This window comes from Pelophylax lessonae (genome assembly GCF_965119305.1).
Source record: "Pelophylax lessonae genome assembly, chromosome: 11".
NCBI classification, from domain to species: Eukaryota; Metazoa; Chordata; class Amphibia; order Anura; family Ranidae; genus Pelophylax; species Pelophylax lessonae.
Window position 1 is genome coordinate 143,252,193 of NC_138778.1, and position 19,704 is coordinate 143,271,896.

Sequence of the window (19,704 nt, forward strand, 5' to 3'; positions counted from 1 at the left end):
CATTGTAGGCGAAAACCTTGGGATCTAGTGATCACCAGTCAGTGTGGTTTAATATAAGAACTGTGAAAGAGTCACACCACACAAAAACAAAAGTTTTAGATTTTAGAAAAACAGACTTTTCAAAAATGAAATTAGTCATAAATGAGTCCTTATCAGACTGGAACGGATTACATGGAGTCCAGGAGAAATGGAACTACTTAAAAGGTGCATTATTGAAGGCAACAGAAAATTGCATTAGACTTGTCAGTAAAAGCAAAAAAAGGAAGAGACCACTGTGGTACTCAGCAGAAGTGGCCCAAATCATTAAAAATAAAAAGCTAGCATTTTGTAATTATAAAAAAACCCAGAGCAATGAAGATAAGGAAATCTACAAGATTAGGCAGAAAGAGGCCAAGCAAGTTATAAGAACTTCTAAAGCGCAGGCAGAAGAAAAACTAGCTCAGTCTATGAAAAAGGGGGATAAGACATTCTTCAGATATATAAATGAAAAAAGGAAATTAAAACAAGGAATAACTAAATTAAAAACAAAGGACGGAAGGTATGTAGAAGAGAATAAAGGGCTAGCCGAAATGAATACTTCTGTTTAATTTTTACAGAAGAAAAAGAAGGAGAAGGACCTCCACTTGAAAGGATGACTAATGAACCCTTTGATGCATGTGTCTTTACAGAGGAAGACGTTCTAAGATTGCTGTCTAAAGTGAAGACAAATAAGTCACAGGGTCCTGATGAGATACACCCAAAATTATTAAAAGAGCTTAGTGGTGAGCTGGCAAAACCATTAACAGCTTTATTTAACCCTCCTCTTGTGTTAGGGTCAAAACTGACCCGTTTTCAGGTTTTGAATGTCTATAAGTATCACATAAATTTGTTTATTGCATCAAGATTTTTTTACTTTGTCAGGAACCTCTATTTAAACAATGTAATAGAAAAATAATCCTTTTCACTAAATTATAAAATACTGTGGTGAAAATTAAGACGTTCATGGTGTTAGGGTCAATTCTGACCCAGTTATAATATAGGATTTTAGGACACTAATAAGTTCCAAAACTGAAATCATAAACACTCTCTCTGCTTAGTAACAGTGACAGCCAGTCCCCTCTCAACCCTGTGAGCTGTAGTTAGGGAGGGGCCTATCTCTTTTCCTGCTTGTCTGCTTCTCTAAATAAAGTGAAGAAACATAGGACAAATTCATTTCAGAGTTGCTGACTTTATTTTACCATTTTTTAAATTTGACAATGAGAGGTATGCTATCAAAAGAAAGGTCTAGGGGTCACACCAAAAATATTAAAACCAATCTTTTCAAGGATAAAGAAGTCTAACAAGGTAACTAAGAGGTAAGAAACAAATTTGATGATAAATAATTATTCAGAGGGTATTTTATGGCTGATTTAAAACACGGGTCAAAACTGACCCTAACATCATGGATAGTAACGGAATTCTAACATAAGAGGAGGGTTAACCAATCATTAGTAACAGGAGTCCTCCCGGAAGATTGGAAATTGGCAAATGTCGTGCCCATTCACAAGAAAGGTAGTAGGGAGGAATCGAGCAACTATAGACCAGTGAGTCTGACATCAATAGTAGGCAAATTAATGGAAACCCTATTAAAGGATAGGATTGTGGAACATCTTAAATCCCATGGATTGCAAGATGAAAAACAACATGGGTTTACTTCAGGGAGATCATGTCAAACAAATCTTATAGATTTTTTTGACTGGGTGACTAAAATAATAGACGGTGGAGGTGCAGTAGACATTGCATATCTAGATTTTAGTAAGGCTTTTGACACTGTCCCACATAGAAGACTTATCAATAAACTGCAGTCATTGAGCATGGACTCCCATATTGTTGAGTGGATTAGGCAGTGGCTGAGTGACAGACAACAGAGGGTTGTAATCAATGGAGAACATTCAGAACAAGGTCATGTTACCAGTGGGGTACCTCAGGGATCTGTACTGGGACCAATTTTGTTAAATATCTTCATAAGTAATATTGCAAAAGGCCTCGATGGTAAGGTTTGTCTTTTTGCTGATGACACAAAGATATGTAACAGGGTTGATGTTCCTGGAGGGAAACGCCAAATGGAAAAGGATTTAGGAAAACTAGAAGAATGGTCAGAACTCTGGCAACTGAAATTTAATGTGGATAAGTGCAAGATAATGCACCTGGGGCGTAAAAACCCAAGGGCAGAATATAGATGAGATACACCCAAAAAGACACAGTCCTGACCTCAGTATCTGAGGAAAGGGATTTAGGAGTAATTATTTCAGAAGACTTAAAGGTGGGAAGACAATGTAATAGAGCAGCACGAAATGCCAGCAGAATGCTTGGATGTATAGGGAGAGGTATAAGCAGTAGAAAGAGAGAAGTGCTTATGCCGCTGTACGGAACACTGGTGAGACCTCACTTGGAGTATTGTGCGCAGTACTGGAGGCCATATCTCCAGAAGGATATAGATACTCTAGAGAGAGTTCAGAGAAGAGCTACTAAACTAGTACATGGATTGCAGGAAAAAACTTACCAGGAAAGGTTAAAGGACCTTAACATGTATAGCTTGGAAGAAAGAAGAGACAGAGGGGATATGATAGAAACTTTTAAATACATAAAGGGAATCAACTCGGTAAAGGAGGAGAGCATATTTTAAAGAAGAAAAACTACCACAAGAGGACACAGTTTTAAATTAGAGGGGCAAAGGTTTAAAAGTAATATGAGGAAGTATTACTTTACTGAGAGAGTAGTGGATGCATGGAATAACCTTCCTGCAGAAGTGGTAGCTGCAAATACAGTGAAGGAGTTTAAGCATGCATGGGAGAGGCATAAGGCTATCCTTCATATAAGATAGGGCCAGGGACTATTCATAGGATTCAAATATATTGGGCAGACTAGATGGGCCAAATGGTTCTTATCTACCGACGCATTCTATGTTTCTATGTTTCATGCAACTTGGATTCTGTGCTTCTCCACTCTTCCTCCAGATTTTGGGACTTTGATTTTCAAATGAAATGCAACATTTACCACTGTCTGATGATTTGGGGAGCCATGTCACCTGCTAGTGTTGGTCCACTGTGTTTTATCAAGTCCAAAGTCAGCGCAGCCCTCTACCAGGAAATTCTAGAGCACTTCATGCTTCCCTCTGCTGACCAGCTTTATGGAGATGATGATTTCATTTTCCAGGACTTGGCACCTGCCCACACTGCCAAAACTACCAATACCTGGTTTAATGATCATGGTATCACTGTGCTTGATTGGCCAGCAAACTTGCCTGACCTAAACCCCCTAGAGAATCTGTGGGGTATTGGGCTTCCATAACACCACAGGCTGATCGCCTTCATGCCACGTCGCATTGATGCAGTAACTCATGTAAAAGGAGCCTCGACCAAATATTAAATGGATGAGGCCTCGACCAAGTATTGAATGGATACTATACTGTACATGGACATACTTTTCAGTAAGTGAACTTTTCTGTATTAAAAATCCTTTTTTTTATTGGTCTTATGTAATATTCTTATTTCCTGAGGTACTGAATTTTGGGTTTTCACTAGCTGTAAGTAGGGATGGGCCGAACACCCCCCTGTTCAATTGGCACCAGAACATCTCAAACAGGGAAAAAGTTCTAGTGAACATGCAAACTCTATTAAAGTCTATGGGACACGAACATGAAGAATCAAAAGTCCTCATTTTAAAGGCTTTTTAAAATATTGCCATAAAAATGTATAGTGTAAAGTGTATTGGGACTCCTGTACTGTCATGGGGGACATGTATCAATGCAGGGACATGTATCAATGCAAAAAAATTTATTAAAGCAATAATTTTTAAAGGAGAAGTGATTTTAATGATGCTTAAAATGAAACAATAAAAATGTAAAATTCCATGAAATATCATGCCTTGGGAGCCCCTTATTGTGCCTGTAAAGTGGTATATCTGTACAATGTATGGAGCCTGCTGCAGCAATACGAACATTTTTAAGGGAAAAAAATTAATTTAAACTTGCTCGCGGCTGTAGTGTATGGTCAGCTCCTGGCATAAAAAAAAAAAAAAGAAACAAAAAATGACATAGACCCCCCCCCCAGTCCATACCAGACCCTTCAGGTCTGGTATGGATTTTAAGGGGAACCCCATGGCAAAAAAAAAAGAAAGACCCTTATCTGAGTATGCAGCCTGGCAGGTTAGGAAAGGGGGGGGGCAGCGAGCAACCCCCCCTCCTGAACCATACCAGGCCACATGCCCTCAACATGGGGGGGGGGGTTGGGTGCTTTGGAGCAGGGGGGTTCTGCCCTCCCACCCCAAAGCACCAAGGGCCTCTTCCCGACAACCCTGGGCTTTGGCTGTGGGGGGTCTGTGGGTGGGGGGGCTTATCAGAATCCTTTAGGCACCTCAAAGCACCCTCCCCATGTTGAGGGCAAAGGGCCTGGCATGGTTCAGAAGGGGGGCTCGCTCTGCCTCCCCTTTCCTGGCCTACCAGGGTGCATCCTCGGGTTAAGAGTCGGGTATGGATTTTGGAGGGGACCCAACAAGGTTTTTTCTTTTTTAAGTTTTGGCGTGGAGTTCCCCTTTAAATCTATACTAAACCCCAGGAGCCTGATATGGACTTTGGGATGGCCCCACGCCATGTCTTTTTTAAATTTTGGCTTAAATTTCCCCTTAAAATCTATACCAGGCCCTTTGGGGGGGGACCCCATGCCATTTTTTTTTAAATTCTGTCATACGGTTTCCCTTAACCACCTAAATACAGGGAACTTTTCCCCTCTTCCTGCCCAGACCAATTTTCTGCATTCAGTGCTCATTGGTGCCTATGGGTAATCTTAGTCAGCTTGACAAGGCACTACTCCCTGTATTTAACATTGGCGCCTATGGGAATTCTTGGTCAGCTTGACATGGAACTGCTCACGAACCATAAGTGACAGGAACATCAAACTTGGGAAGCACCGAGAGGCGGCCCAGGACTACAACATATACATACATTTTAAAAGTGGAGTATGCCTGTACTCTACACTGACTGCACTAAACTGACTGAACACACTATCCACTAACTACCTGCCTAATCTCTATTGTAACACACTATACACGGCTGCCATGTAAGCAGCAGCCTTAAATAGAGTGGGGCATAGAGTTAGCCCCCTGAGCCATGATTGGCCAAAGGCACTCTGGCTCTGACAGTACATTGTGCTGTGATTGGCCGGTTTTACGCTATGGAGGCTCTTCTTTGATTATATTTTGGTACCAGAGAGTCCAGAAATCACAGGCGATAAAGCCATTCCCCACTGTCTAAGTCCACTGGGAGAACCTGGGAGAAATCCTTGTTCTAGCATCCACTAAGTGGCAAAGCAAAGTCTCAGAATATACGTTTGATCTCCCCATTGTTTGGTGAGTGGGGACACAAGAGGGGAGCACGGAGTGGTCTGCACTATTAAGTATTCAAGCACGAGCACTTTTATAAGGATCATCTATTTTCGGCTGTTTAAGAGCACAAGCACTTTATGCATAAGGACTTTATCTGACCAAATCCAAAAGACTTTTTTTAGTTGTTTCATGTATTTGCACTTCAGCTCAGTGATATAGCACTGGCACTTTAATTGTTTCATTTATTATGTATTATTATATAGTAATGTTTTGTTAATGCACATTGAAGATTTGTCATTTACATATATATATATATATATATATTTATATTTATTTGGTCACTAGAGCAGCGCTGATAGCTTCACCATTTTTCAATCAAGGTTCACATTACCTGTATCAGCAGCAGCCTATGATAGAGTATTAAGCTATTCTTAACTAGTAATGTATGAAGAGCAACGCTGATACATCTCTCGCTACTATATATATATATATATATATATATATATATATATATATATATATACAGTGGTGGGATTCAGCCGGTTCGCACCGGTTCCATAGAACCGGTTGCTAACTTTCTGCAAGTTCGCAGAACCGGCTGAATCCCTCTGCGCGTCTAAGGACGCGCAGTACAATTGAATGTCCCGCGCTCGGGCAGACGTGGCGGCCGGGGGGCGGAGCAGTGCGCCCCGACCCGCCCATTCTGTGACAATAGCGAATGAGAATTCGCTATTGTCACACGGATCCTCCTCCTGGCTAATCAGGGAGCGGGTCCTCGCGCTTCCTGATTTTCCGAAAGGCAAATACCGTGCCATTGGACGAGGAGGAGGCGCCGCGGGAGGACTGAGCACTCGGAGACGCGGGGAGCCGGGGACTGAAGAGAAGCTGCGACTGCGAGACCGTCCGTGAGGTAAGTGCATGGGTTTCGCGGGGGGATCGCTGGCACTCTGCAATTGGGGACGATGCTGTGGCTGGCACTCTGCAATTGGGGGCAATGCCATGGCTGGCACTCTGCAATTTGGGACAATGCTGTGGCTGGCACTCTGCAATTGGGGGCAATGCTGTGGCTGGCGCTCTGCAATTTGGGACAATGCTGTGGCTGGCACTCTGCAATTTGGGACAATGCTGTGGCTGGCACTCTGCAATTGGGGACAATGCTGTGGCTGGCACTCTGCAATTGGGGGCAATGCTGTGGCTGGCACTCTGCAATTGGGGGCAATGCTGTGGCTGGCACTCTGCAATTTGGGACAATGCTGTGGCTGGCAGTCTGCAATTGGGGGCAATGCTGTGGCTGGCACTCTGCAATTGGGGCAATGCTGTGGCTGGCACTCTGCAATTGGGGGCAATGCTGTGGCTGGCACTCTGCAATTGGGGGCAATGCTGTGGCTGGCACTCTGCAATTGGAGGCAATGCTGTGGCTGGCACTCTGCAATGATTGGGGGCAATGCTGTGGCTGGCACTATGCAATGATTGGGGGCAATGCTGTGGCTGGCACTCTGCAATGATTGGGGGGCAATGCTGTGGCTGGCACTCTGCAATCATTAGGGGCAATGCTGTGGCTGGCACTCTGCAGTCATTGGGGGCAATGCTGTGGCTGGCACTCTGCAGTCATTGGGGGCAATGCTGTGGCTGGCACTCTGCAATCATTGGGGGCAATGCTGTGGCTGGCACTCTGCAATCATTGAGGGCAATGCTGTGGCTGGCACTCTGCAATCATTGAGGGCAATGCTGTGGCTGGCACTCTGCCACTCTGCAATCATTGAGGGCAATGCTGTGGCTGGCACTCTGCAATCATTAGGGGCAATGCTGTGGCTGGCACTCTGCAATCATTAGGGGCAATGCTGTGGCTGGCACTCTGCAATGATTGGGGGCAATGCTGTGGATGGCACTCTGCAATGATTGGGGGCAATGCTGTGGCTGGCACTCTGCAATGATTGGGGGCAGTGCTGTGGCTGGCACTCTGCAATGATTGGGGGCAATGCTGTGGCACTCTGCAATGATTGGGGGCAATTCTGTGGTCACTGTGCATTGAAAGGGGGCACGCTGGTCTCTCTGCATTGAAAGGGGGGCACGCTGGTCACTGTGCATTGAAAGGGGGGCATGCAGCGCTGGCCACTGTGCATTGAAAGGGGGCATGCTGGTCACTGTGCATTGAAAGGGGGCACGCTGGTCTCTCTGCATTGAAAGGGGGCACGCTGGTCACTGTGCATTGAAAGGGGGCACGCTGGTCACTGTGCATTGAAAGGGGGCACGCTGGTCATTCTGCTGGGAAAGTCGGAACTGGTTACTAAAATTTTTGAATCCCACCACTGTATATATATATATATATATATATATATATATATATATATATATATATATATATACACACACACACACACACACAGTATCTGACAAAAGTGAGTACACCCCTTACATTTTTGTAAATATTTTATTATATCTTTCCATGTGACAACACTGAAGAAATGACACTTTGCTTCAATGTAAAGTAGTGGGTGTACAGCTTGTATAACAATGTAAATTTGCTGTCCTTTCGAATTAACTCAACACAAAGCTATTAACCACTTACCGACTGCTGCACTACTATATACGGCAGCAGTCAGCCCCTCCTGGGCAAAGCGACGTACCTGTACATCGCTCGCCCACGAGCGTCTAGGGGGCGAGCGCGCGCCGCCGGAGGCGCGTTCCCGCCCCCACTCATTCCCTGACATTCCAGCGCAAGTGACCGGCAGCTCCGATGACCGCCGGCCACTCGCGATCTCCCGGTGGAGAGGGAGAAAGGCAGGCGGCTGATGTAAACAAAGCCGCCTGTCATTCTCCCTGGTGTAACTGCAGAGATCATACGATCCTGCTATATAGGATCGTATGTCTCTGTGGTTACATCAAAAGCCACGCCCCTTGACAGTTAGAAGCACGCCCCTAGGGACACATTTAACCCCTGGATCTCTAATAAAGTTAACCCCTTCCCTGCCAGTGTCATTTTTACAGTAACAGTGCATATTTATAGCACTGATTACTTTAGTAATGTCACTGGTCCCCCCAAAAGTGTCAAAAATGTCAGTCAAGGGTCCGATCTGTCCGCCACAATGTCGCAGTCCCGCAAAAAAAAAATATCACAGATCGCCGCCATTACTAGTTAAAAGAAAACAATAAAAATGACAAAAATCTTTCCCGTAGTTAGTAAGCGCAATAACTTTTCACATTTTTTATATGAAATTCCCCCCAATAAAATGTAAAAATCTAAATTTTTTAACATTTTTGGCCAATTTGTTTTTTGCTACATATGTTTGGTAAAAAAAAAAATCGCAATAAGCGTATTTTGATTGGTTTGCGTTTACTAACTAAGGGAAAGATTTCTGTCATTTTTGGTGTTTTTTTTTTTAACGAGTAATGGCGGCGATCTTCGATTTATTTTGCGGGACTTTGATATTGCGGCGGACAGATTGGACCCTTGACTGACATTTTTGACACTTTTGGGGGGACCAGTGACACTAATACAGTAATCAGTGCTAAAAATATGCACTGTTACTGTAAAAATGACACTGGCAGGGAAGGGGTTAACACTGTTGGTGATCAAGGGGTTAAATGTATGCCTCATGCTTACTGACTTGTGGGGGGGGGGGGGGGTTGTGTGACACATACACAGATCGCAGGTTCAGCTATGCTGAATCCTGTGATCTCTCCCTGTCTGTCACAGATCAAGGGGCAAGTGTGTCCCTAGGGGCATGATTCTAACTGTCAGGGGGCGTGGCTAGTGAAGTAACCACAGAGACATGCAATCCTATATAGCAGGATCACTCCTCTGTGCTTACTTCAGTGAGAATGACAGACGGCTGTGTATACATCAGTCGTCTGTCTTTCTCCCTCTCCTGTGGGAGATCGCGAGTGGCCGGCGGACATCGGAGCCGGCGGTCACAAGCACTGGCTCAGCAAGGAAAAATCGGGGGCGGGAGCGCGCCGCCGGTGCCGCACGCTCGCCCCCTACAGGCTCATGGGCGAGCGACGTAGGTCTACCTCACTTTGCCTGTAAGTGGCTGAGTGCCGCAGTAAATAGTCGTTAGGCGGTCGGCAAGTAGTTAAGCACTGCTGCAGGCAGGGTCTGCAGGGATATAGAAAGCTCTTGACAGTGTTTAGCAGCTACAGTGTATGATGTCACATGCCAGGAGACATAAAGGGGCATGACTAAACGATGATTGATAAAATGATAATAAATCAAACAATGATGTGTTATTTATTTTTGAGCTTAATGGTTTATTTTATACTGTTTAGATCAGCATTTTTCAACCAGGGTGCCTTGGCAAAATGTCAACCAGGGTGCCTCGCAAAAATGGTGTACAAGCCAGTGGGTGGATCAAAAGCCTGCTTTTAGTTGCATAAAGCCACGGGTTTTTATTGTACACCATTACTACCTTCTAGCCACCAGTGTCCTAACGATCAATGACATCATTGGTTGATAAGGAGGATGTTGGATGTAGTATCCTTGTTTGCTCCACCCCTGCCCCTCTCTATCAGCACTAGGGTCACATTAGCGTAGAGTTAGGGAGAGAAACATTGGAATACTAGTCAGTATCAGTGTGCAAAGGTGTATTTGCTTTGGAAAAATAAATAACCTCTAATGATGGGTGTCTTACGTCTGTGGATGTTTTTGCTTTATGTAAAACTATTAGTTCCGTTTTTACATTTTACAATGGGGTGCCTTGAGACTGTGCTGAATTTTAAAGGGTGACTTGACTGGAAAAAGTTTAAGCAACCCTGGTTTAAATGCACATATAATACCCCCTGTGCTACTATTAGACAGCTTTATAGTGCCTGGGGATTTTGTAGCAAAGCTGAGCCCGTCATGTATAAAAAAGCAAAGGGCTGGGCGGCTTTGAAACACATAGCCACGCCCCCTCATGTCTCCTGGCCTTTGATGTTAACCCTCTGATGTATTGTAAAGGACTTGCGTTTTGCATTCATATAGTCTATCCAGTTGTTAAGATTAAGAATGCTGCTTTCCAAAGATACTGCCTGTGCTCATTCCTCCAGAGTGGGGGTACTTCAATACCGTGAGAATGTTACTGGCTCGGTCACCAGGTAAAACCAAAAGAAAAAAATCGTAAAAATTAAACAAATGCAGTCCCTACATCTAATGATTGGTAAGCTGCAATATATTACATTCTTAGTTTTGGGTTTAACACGTTTTAAAGAATAAGTTCCCCTTTAGGGTGTAAGATGTAATATGCTAATGCTCCCTGTTCGATGACAGTGGGCACGGGATTTTCTTCCCACGCCCACTACCACAGTTTAAAAACAGTGCAGCTATGCTGGGCTCCTCCCACACAGCCGCGTCATTGATTCACAGTTTGCTATGAATGGACAACAAGTACTATCAGTCATCGCCGCTGACACTTTGTAGTTCTTGATGGATTGTGAGGGCGCTGGTGAGCGTTCTCATAGTTCATTGATTCTTCCTGCCATTCAGTAACTGCCTGCCGTTGTGAGAGATACGGAAAGATTGTGTACTGAGTGTCTGCAGGATCCACACATTGCACTCGCAATCTGCTGATTCGCAATCTGCATTCGCAATCTAAGGGCAGACATGAGGTTTGTGCCATTATCGCACACCACCATTCCTGGCTCCAGCTGGCATGGCATGACCACCTCTGGGCCTGCCCCTGCAGAGCTGCAAGAATCTCTGCTCCAGTGTGGTTCCTGTTCCCTAGACACACCAACTGAAGCACTTCATGGCACCTTTTAGCCTGACTTATTGAATAGCCCCTTGAATGCTTAGGGAGTACTTGTGGTTTGTAGGACAATTTAGTAGAGGAAGGCATGGAGGAGGAGGAGGGTGTAGAGCTGACAGATCTTGCATCATCAACACTACCTGTATGGAGACATGGTGGCACATCAAGCTGCAGCACTGAGCCCTGTCCTGCATCCTTACGAATTGCAATCAGAGTTACCCAGTGTGCTGTGAACTAAATATAGCGTACCTGACCATGCTTGCTGGACCACGGGTCAGCAGTAACGTGGACTTTGCGGCTGACTGCCTTGCCCAACTATGCCACAACATTGCCTTCCACGCTATGGTACAGAGCTGGAATGGCCTTACGTGAAAAGAAATAAGGACTGGAAACCTGCCATTGTGGTTCAGCACATTCTGCAAATTCACAGAAGGGTGCAGAATCTAGCAGACGAAAAGGAAAAAGTTGTAAAGCCAGCAGCTTTGACAAACTTGCATTTAGACACTGAGCATGTGAGTGGCAGTGACTGTATTTTTTTTTTCACTGCAGCACATGGGACAGAGAAATTTGCTGTCTACAGTCTACAGCTTACAAAAAACATACAGATACTCCCTCTTATCGGCCTGCTTCCAAAAGTGAAAGGGGTCCTCTGGGATGACCAAACCAACAGTCTCTTCCCTATAGGTCCCCCTTCTTCACTGGGTATTGCTTAGTGCCCGTTGACAAAAAGAACATGTATACCAAAAAATTAGAGGAGAGACAGAGTTCTCCTCAAAAAGGTAAACTCAGGACACACAATCATGGAAAAAGTTAAACTTTATTAATTGAAAATTCTGACCAACGTGACTCACAGTACAGACCACACTTAGAATAAAAAACACATATAATAAAAAGTAGCGGGTTCCTGCAGCAAACAATTATGTGGAAATATACAAGGCAATACATGTAATGATCTTGAACGTGGAGAGACCATCCACTGAGCAAACCATAAACTCTCGGTTGTATTAGCATAAATATTTCCCTATAATAAAAGAAGCCTGGATCCTGGATCCATGGATCGATCAGCCCAAATTAGAGATAAGAGTACCAGTCTCTATGAGACATGCTGATATCATTGGGCTGTCAGGTGCAAGTGTCCCAGCGTGAGCGGTTCAGGAGACTGACAAGTAGAGGCAGTCCAATGTAAAGGAGGATATATTGAATACTGATTGTAAAAGGTACAATATCTCTATGTGCAGAGAAAAGAGCAACAGTAGCTCCTAGATGGCAGTAGGTTTTTCCTCCGAATGCCGTTCACTTGGGGGTCCAGGGTATCCTGTTTGCAGGTACCAGTATCAGCTGCCCAGCCTTCTGCGAGCGGGGGCGGGTTTGGCTGCAAGCCTTCACTCCAGTGTGAACCTCGGCTTGCGGTTACAGCGGCTTCTGGGCATGCTCCTTACTGTGAACCCTGATGGGTGCTAAGCGGAATGACGCGTTTGTTTCATCAGAGCTCTGATGAAACAAGGGCGGATTGGCTGGTGAAACGCGTCATTCCGCTTAGCTCTTTTCTCTGCACAGTGATCTCATTCATCATCTCCTCCATGCTTACTACTGGAAACAACTTGGCAATACACTGCGGCTGGGGGAACATGACTGCCAATTTGTGTACCAGTGTTCTTCCCTCTTTGTAGACTCATGTTCCTACCTTCCTCAACCTCAGAACCAACATCTGAATCATGTAATGGCTGTGCATCATCAAGGAACAAGTGGCTGACACTGTGTTCAAATACAGTAACTCAGCTGAATCTTCCATGCCTGATTCTGGGGCTATGGCAGGAATAGCTGTGTACAATGAGGCAAATTTAGCCACTCTGGCAGCTGAAGTGGACTGCACACACACTAGTCCCTGCATGGGTGACAGACGGGGGATGAGGATGGTTTAGTAAGTCAGTCCAGTCCACCACCTTCTCTGCATGCTGTGGCTGGATACCACGGGCAACATCAATAAACAGAGGAAATGATGCCCTGCCTGAGGACAGACCATGTCCACCTTTGCCTGTGGACATATACGCCGCTGGCACCCTCACAGTGCCATGGAAATGTCTGCCTCTCCTCATTAGCCTCCCAGACATGATCGTAATAAAGATGTGGAAATATGTGGGTGGATGCACTTTAATCAATGGAAAGTGGTGTTTGGTGCACTTTAACCTGAGTACTCCTTACACAGACACACTCCACCAACACACTACAATATACTGCAGTAAATCTGCACTAAGCCATAGAAAAATACTTTGCTAAACTACACGTAACGCACTAAAATATACTGCATCAAACGTGCAGTAACGCACAAAAATATAATGCATTAAATGGCACATAATGCACTGAAATATACTGTGATAAATGTGCACTAACACACTAAAATATACTATACTATACTATAGTTAAACGTGTACTAGAAAGCTGTGAAGCTGGGGAGCCACGAGAGACACATATTTGCTGACAGGAGTCACATTGCTCAAAGCACTCTGTACCCAATGGGAGTGTTTTTTTTTTTTTTAAATGGCTTTAATGTTTAATAAATTTTTAATGGCACTACACTATGAGGCATTTTCTTTCATATGTATGATCATGGAGCTGCATATACTAAGATATTGCAAAGGAATCTAGAGGAACTTAACCAGTTCTGAACCGGAAGGATTTGCCCCCTTAATGACCAGTCCATTTTCTGTGTTTCGGCACTGCGTTAATTTAACAGACAATTGCCCAGTCGTACGATGTTGTACTGAAATAAAATTGATGTCTTTTTTTGCTCCACAAATAGAGCTTTCTTTTGTTTGTATTTGATCACCTGTGCGATTTTTGTTTTTTGCGCTATAAACAACAAAAAAAAAAGCGACAATTCTGAAAAAAAAAAAAAACTGATATTTTTCACATTCTGCTACTGTATATAACATTTCCTAAAAAAAAAAAAAAAAAAAAAAAATTAAAAATCAAAAATTTTCATCCTTTTAGGCCAATTTGTATTCTTCTATGTATTGGTAAATGGTAAATGGTAAAAAAAAAGAAAATTGCAATAAGCTTATTTTGATTAGTTTGCGCAAAAGTTATCGCGTCTGCAAACTAGGGGAAAGATTTATTTCATATTTATTTATTTACCGGTAATGGCGGTGATCTGCTATTTTTAGTGGGACTGCGACATTGTGGCGGACAGATCAAACCCCTAACTGGCATTTTTGACACCAGGGACATTACCACAGTAATCAGTGCTAAACATATGCACTGTTACTGTAATAATGACATTGGCAGGGAAGGGGTTAACACAGTGGTGATCAAAGGGTAAAGTGTGAGCCTAGGGGAGTGTTTTCTAACTGTATGGGGGATGGGCTTATGAAATGATTATAGAGACCTGTGATCCTATATATATAATCAAAATGTAATAAAGATGTGGAACTATGTATGTGGCTGCACTTTAATCAATGGAAAGTGGTGTTTGGTGCACTTTAACTTGAGTACTCCCTACACAGACACACTCCACTGACACTACAATATACTGCAGTAAAACTGCACTGACGCATAAAAAAATACTGTGCTAAACGACATGTAACGCCATGAAATATACTGTGTTAAATGTGCAGTAACGCACAGAAAATATAGCGTTAAACGTGCAGTAACGCACTGAAATATGAAGCGTAAACTGTGCAAAAACGCACAGAAATATACTGCGTTAAATGTGCAGTAACGCACAGAAACATATAGCGTTAAACGTGCAGTAACGCACTGAAATATAAAGCGTTAACTGTGCAAAAATGCACAGAAATATACTGCGTTAAATGTGCACTAATGCACAGAAATATACTGCATTAAACGGCACGTAACGCCCTAAATATACTGCGTTAAACTTGCGATAACGCACAGAAATATACTGCGTTAAATATGTAGTTACGCACTGAAATATACTGCGTTAAACATGCAGTAACGCACAGAAATATACCTTGGTAAACGTGCACTAACGCACTGATCTATAATGCAGTAAACCTGCCCTGATAAAACACTACAGTAAAAATGAATGGTCGCACTACACTCACACTGACTGAACTATCACTAGATTCACACTAAACTGATATTCTACACAGACAATAGCACAATATAGCACACTCTAGCACTCTAACTCCCTAGTAGCACTGAACAGAGCCCTGTTCTATCTCTCTCCACACTGATATCACACTACAAATGGCCGCTATTGAAAGAATACTTTTCTAGTGTGGGGTGGGACTAAGAGCAATGAGCCATGATTGGATGGAGTCATCCATAGGTGTGCGCAGCCTATTGCATTAGGGTGTGCACCCCAAAGTTTAAATACACATGCATGTGTTTGCCTACATGTACATGGCCCCGATACATTACTCTCCCTGCTGGCAAAGTGAAATAGAGTAGAGCAGGTCCGAGGGAGATCTTTCCCATCTCCTCACTGGCAAACAGAGGGATAATGCTATGTGCCCTAGGTGATTAGGGTGTGCCCAGGCACATCCGGCACACTCTGTGCGCACGCCTATGGAGTCATCATTACTTTCTCCAATCTTGGCACTGACAGTGCTCTGTGCCTTGATTGGGAAAAGTTTTCATTGCTTCAGCCAATCAGGGCTTCCAATGCACTTTGCCGCGGCACAGTGCATTGTGGTCATTCGATGGGCCAAACAAACGGTTGAACACCCCGATAATTCAGGTGTTCGTTGAATGGGCGAACAGCCAATGTTTAGCCCGAACTCATGCTCGGGCCGAACTCTACGCTCATCCCTAATCTTTATAGTCTCCAAACAGAACCACGTCACATTAACTATAAGCTAGAGATAGATCCTTGCTGTTCAACATTAATTTACTGTATGTACTGAAAACCATGCTGTGTATATATTTAACTCCCTTCGTGTTGTTGCATCAGCCTCCCAATACTTTTGTGGCTTCCACCCAAGATCCAACAAATTTACAATGTATATTTACTAATAAGCAAACTGTCAGGTATTAATTACATTGTAGCTGCTATTTCATTCTTGTATCAATTAAAGGTGTGGCCTTTGATCTGCATATGGCATCAGTTAAAGAAACCTTAGATAACCCTATTTAACTCCTTCCTACCCTTCTTCCCTTAGCTATTTTTTTCCTAACCAATAATGGTTACATTTTTTTCATTTTCATTCATTTGTTATTTTTTTTGCAGTGTCACAATAAGAAAATTAGCCAAATTGACAGAAATTGCCATTATTTGATCTGCAAACAACTATCATGCTTTATACCAGAAACCTCATTTTATTTTCATTTAAAATCAGACAATTCATAGAATATGGTCAAAAACATAAACGTTTTTTTGTCTACTGTTTACATAACAAATATACTATAATAACACAATAAGTAGGGAATAAAATAAAATATTTTTTGCAAGACAATACTGCCAAATGCTTGGTTTACCCATTGTTTTTTCTCAAAAAACAATGTATGTATTACATATTAAAATATCCTAAGTAACAAAAGAGTTATTGCTGCATAATTAAGTTCATGGTGGTCTGTATAAAGGTATGAGAGCTAAATTGGTTAAAATATGGGACAGCAAGAAACTTGTGAAAGTCACAAAAAGTAAAAAATTACTTTTATGCAACATTACAATATTTGGTCCTAATTTGTACTCACTGAAACGCACTGTATGTTCCCTTTAAAATATTTCTGTTGCTTAATGCAGCATATTGGCCCAAAATAACAGGATAAAGATAAAAAGTCTATTGGAAGTTAAAATACAAAATCAGCATTGGCTGCAATATTTACCTTAAGGCCCGGATAACATTAGATGCGGAGCGAATTCGCCGTGTATTCCGCACTGCATCAAAATCGTAACCCATTCATGCAAACTGATTGCAGAGTGAATGTTAGGTTAACAACTCCCGGAAAATCGGTTTGCAAAATCCAGTGCGATTTGCAGACTCGAATCGTGATCCGATTCTGGTATGGACAAAAAAAGGGTCATGCATAAGTTTGGTGCAAATGAGGTGTGGTGTGATTTGAGCCATACAAATCTATGGCTCAAATCACCCCCCAGAGACAGCGCATGTAATTCACACAGCGCATTCCTGTGCAAATTACATGCAGTGTCTTGCATTGCATCAGTGGGAACCAGGCCTCAATCCAGGGATATAGCACATTTTTCTGCCAACAGATTTTCTCAGTCTGATGGCCATAATAAAACCCTCTTCCTCTGAGTCCAGGTTGTGCTCGACCTGCCCAAATTTGTGACAGTAAAAAGAGAAGCAACACAGACATGAGATTATCATATCGTTGCTCCTGTCAGTTTTTATTACTGTCTGTGCCCCTGTTAGGGAGATTCACCCTTTCTATTTGTCCTGTTTGCCGTCATCATTGAAGGTGAAAATAAAGAAAAATCTCAAATGTTTGGTTCACAGCAGAAAGCAATAGAGGGGAACACTACTTCTGGTGACCCTGAAAACACCCTGGGATTCCCTCACTTTGCAGGGATTTCCTCTCGCTTCCTGTTTGGCTATGAGACAGGAAGTACAGGAAAATCTCCTCAATGGGACACAGATGGCAAAAAAACCTGATGGAGGTTATAACCCTCCCTTACTCTATCCAAAATAAAAAAAAAGGTTTTGCCTGTAGTTACTCTTTAGCAGGGGCTGACTGGCAACTTTCGGCCCAGGGGGCAAGTACAAATCAGGGGCCCATGGTGCAGCGACTCAGCACCCCTCCCTCTCTCTTCTTGGCCTCCTCCTGACCCTCATTCCAGGCTGAACCTCTTCTTTAGGTACTCTCTACTCACCGGCCCAAACAGGGTTCCTGACCTGGCCAGCAGAGGGCAGTTGGGGGAGCTGGGACAGCTCAGTCGGGGCTGTCTGGGAGAGGAGAGACTCCAGTAGGGCATGGAAGCGGCCTCTGCTCAGACACAGTTTACATCATCCATGCTGGAAGGGAGGCCTGCGCTCTGTCCTTGTCTTCATCCCGCACTCAGTAGGTCAGCAGTGGGGACTTTTTACTTCTCTTCACCAGGAATCCTTAAGGCATGTCTGTGGCAGAAGCGGTGCAGCCTTTTTACAGGGGAACCGGAGTGGCCCGAGGGGCAATTGCCCCCCTGCCCTCTGGCCCAGTCCTCCCCTGCTCTTTAGGGCCCGGTTCCCATCTCGCAATTTGGGAATTATTCTCTAATGGCACCCCTAATGTGATGCAATTCTGCGGCTATCATAGTGCAAAACACAAGTTTTTAAAAACGTGCTATGCTTAGTGTGAATGCAGCCCAAGGGCCTTTTCACACCAACACATTTTTACCTTGATAAAAAAATGCAGGAAAAATGTTTACCTTTAAATTCTATGAGACTCTTCACACCACTGTGCTGCAGGTGTAGTGCAGTTTGAGTCCTGCATGCAGCATCTTTGGTGAGGTTTTCAAAACTGTGCCAAAAAGGTAGGTCCCCCACTGAAATGAATAAAAAATGGACCAAAAACGTGGCAAAAAGGCATCTGCGTTATGTTTTTGGTGCGTTTTTTGAGTCACATGTCCAAATTTCACAGGTGTATGCTGGGTAACAGGCATCCAGGAAATGCAGCAAAAATGTATATGTGTTTTGATGCATTATTTCAGTGAAGCAGTGTGAAAGCAGTCTAAGACTGGAGTTCAGCTTTAATTGAGAAGGCAGAATGCCGGTCAGGAATAGTATATAATAATACCAACCTTTGTTTTCAACCGTTTTTCTTCTAAAACATAAAAATAAATAAATACAAATAAAATGAATGTATTTGCTATAAAATAATCCTTCCTTCACCTTACCCTTGGTATCAGATCTCTGTTCCAAAATGTGAGTTTTTTCCAGTTGAGGTCTAAGTTGATGGAAGTGAGATGTTCTCCAAGGCCATATATGTAGGAAGATGGAAGAGATGTGGACATTTGTATGAATTGATCAGCAAAGATGATTGGGGCAACATTGGTGTCCACCCTATAATGAGAGCGTCTGGGTTATTTCCATTTTCATAATCAATCCTTTTTTAAACATGACCAAAACAGCACCATGAATGATGATGGAACCATTAACATGATTAATATTTATCTATTATTTATTTAGTACCCTCAGTGAACATTTACAGAGTGAATATTTACTTTAATATGTGAACAATGTCAACCTCTTGTATTTTGTAAACCCAATGCCTCCAATTACAAAAGTATACATTAAAACCATACATCTTGTATAATAGAGGAAAGAGCACATTCTGTTTCCTTTAACCACTTTTAAGCCTGTACAGGTGATTATACTATAGGCAAAAAGAAACAAAAAAAGGGCCCACCGACCTAGCGCATTATCCTCAATTATAGGCTTTATTTTTACAACATATAAAATGGCTACTCACAAACAAAGGTAGAAAATAGTCATATCGAGCTCAGTCGCTCCAGTGTCAGGAATAGTCCATAATCCTGTTAAGATGACAGTTGACGCGTTTCAAGGCTCAGCCTCTTCCTCATGTGGCTCTGAGGAAGAGGCTGAGCCTCGAAACGCGTCAACCATCATCTTAACAGGATTATGGACTAACACATGGACTATTCCTGACACTGGAGCGACTGAGCTTGATATGACTATTTTCTACCTTTGTTTGTGAGTAGCCATTTTATATGTTG

General features: G+C 43.1%; 1 protein-coding gene across 1 annotated transcript in view; it reads right to left on the minus strand.

Annotated features, from left to right (window-relative positions):
• The window catches only part of LOC309566551 (lysosomal alpha-glucosidase-like), a 133,583-nt gene that overhangs the window by 97,206 nt on the left and 16,673 nt on the right, over positions 1–19,704 (minus strand). The window contains exon 3 of the mRNA XM_082271732.1: positions 18,865–19,030. Coding sequence (XP_082127858.1) covers positions 18,865–19,030 — 166 coding nt within the window. The remainder of the gene's footprint in view (positions 1–18,864; positions 19,031–19,704) is intronic.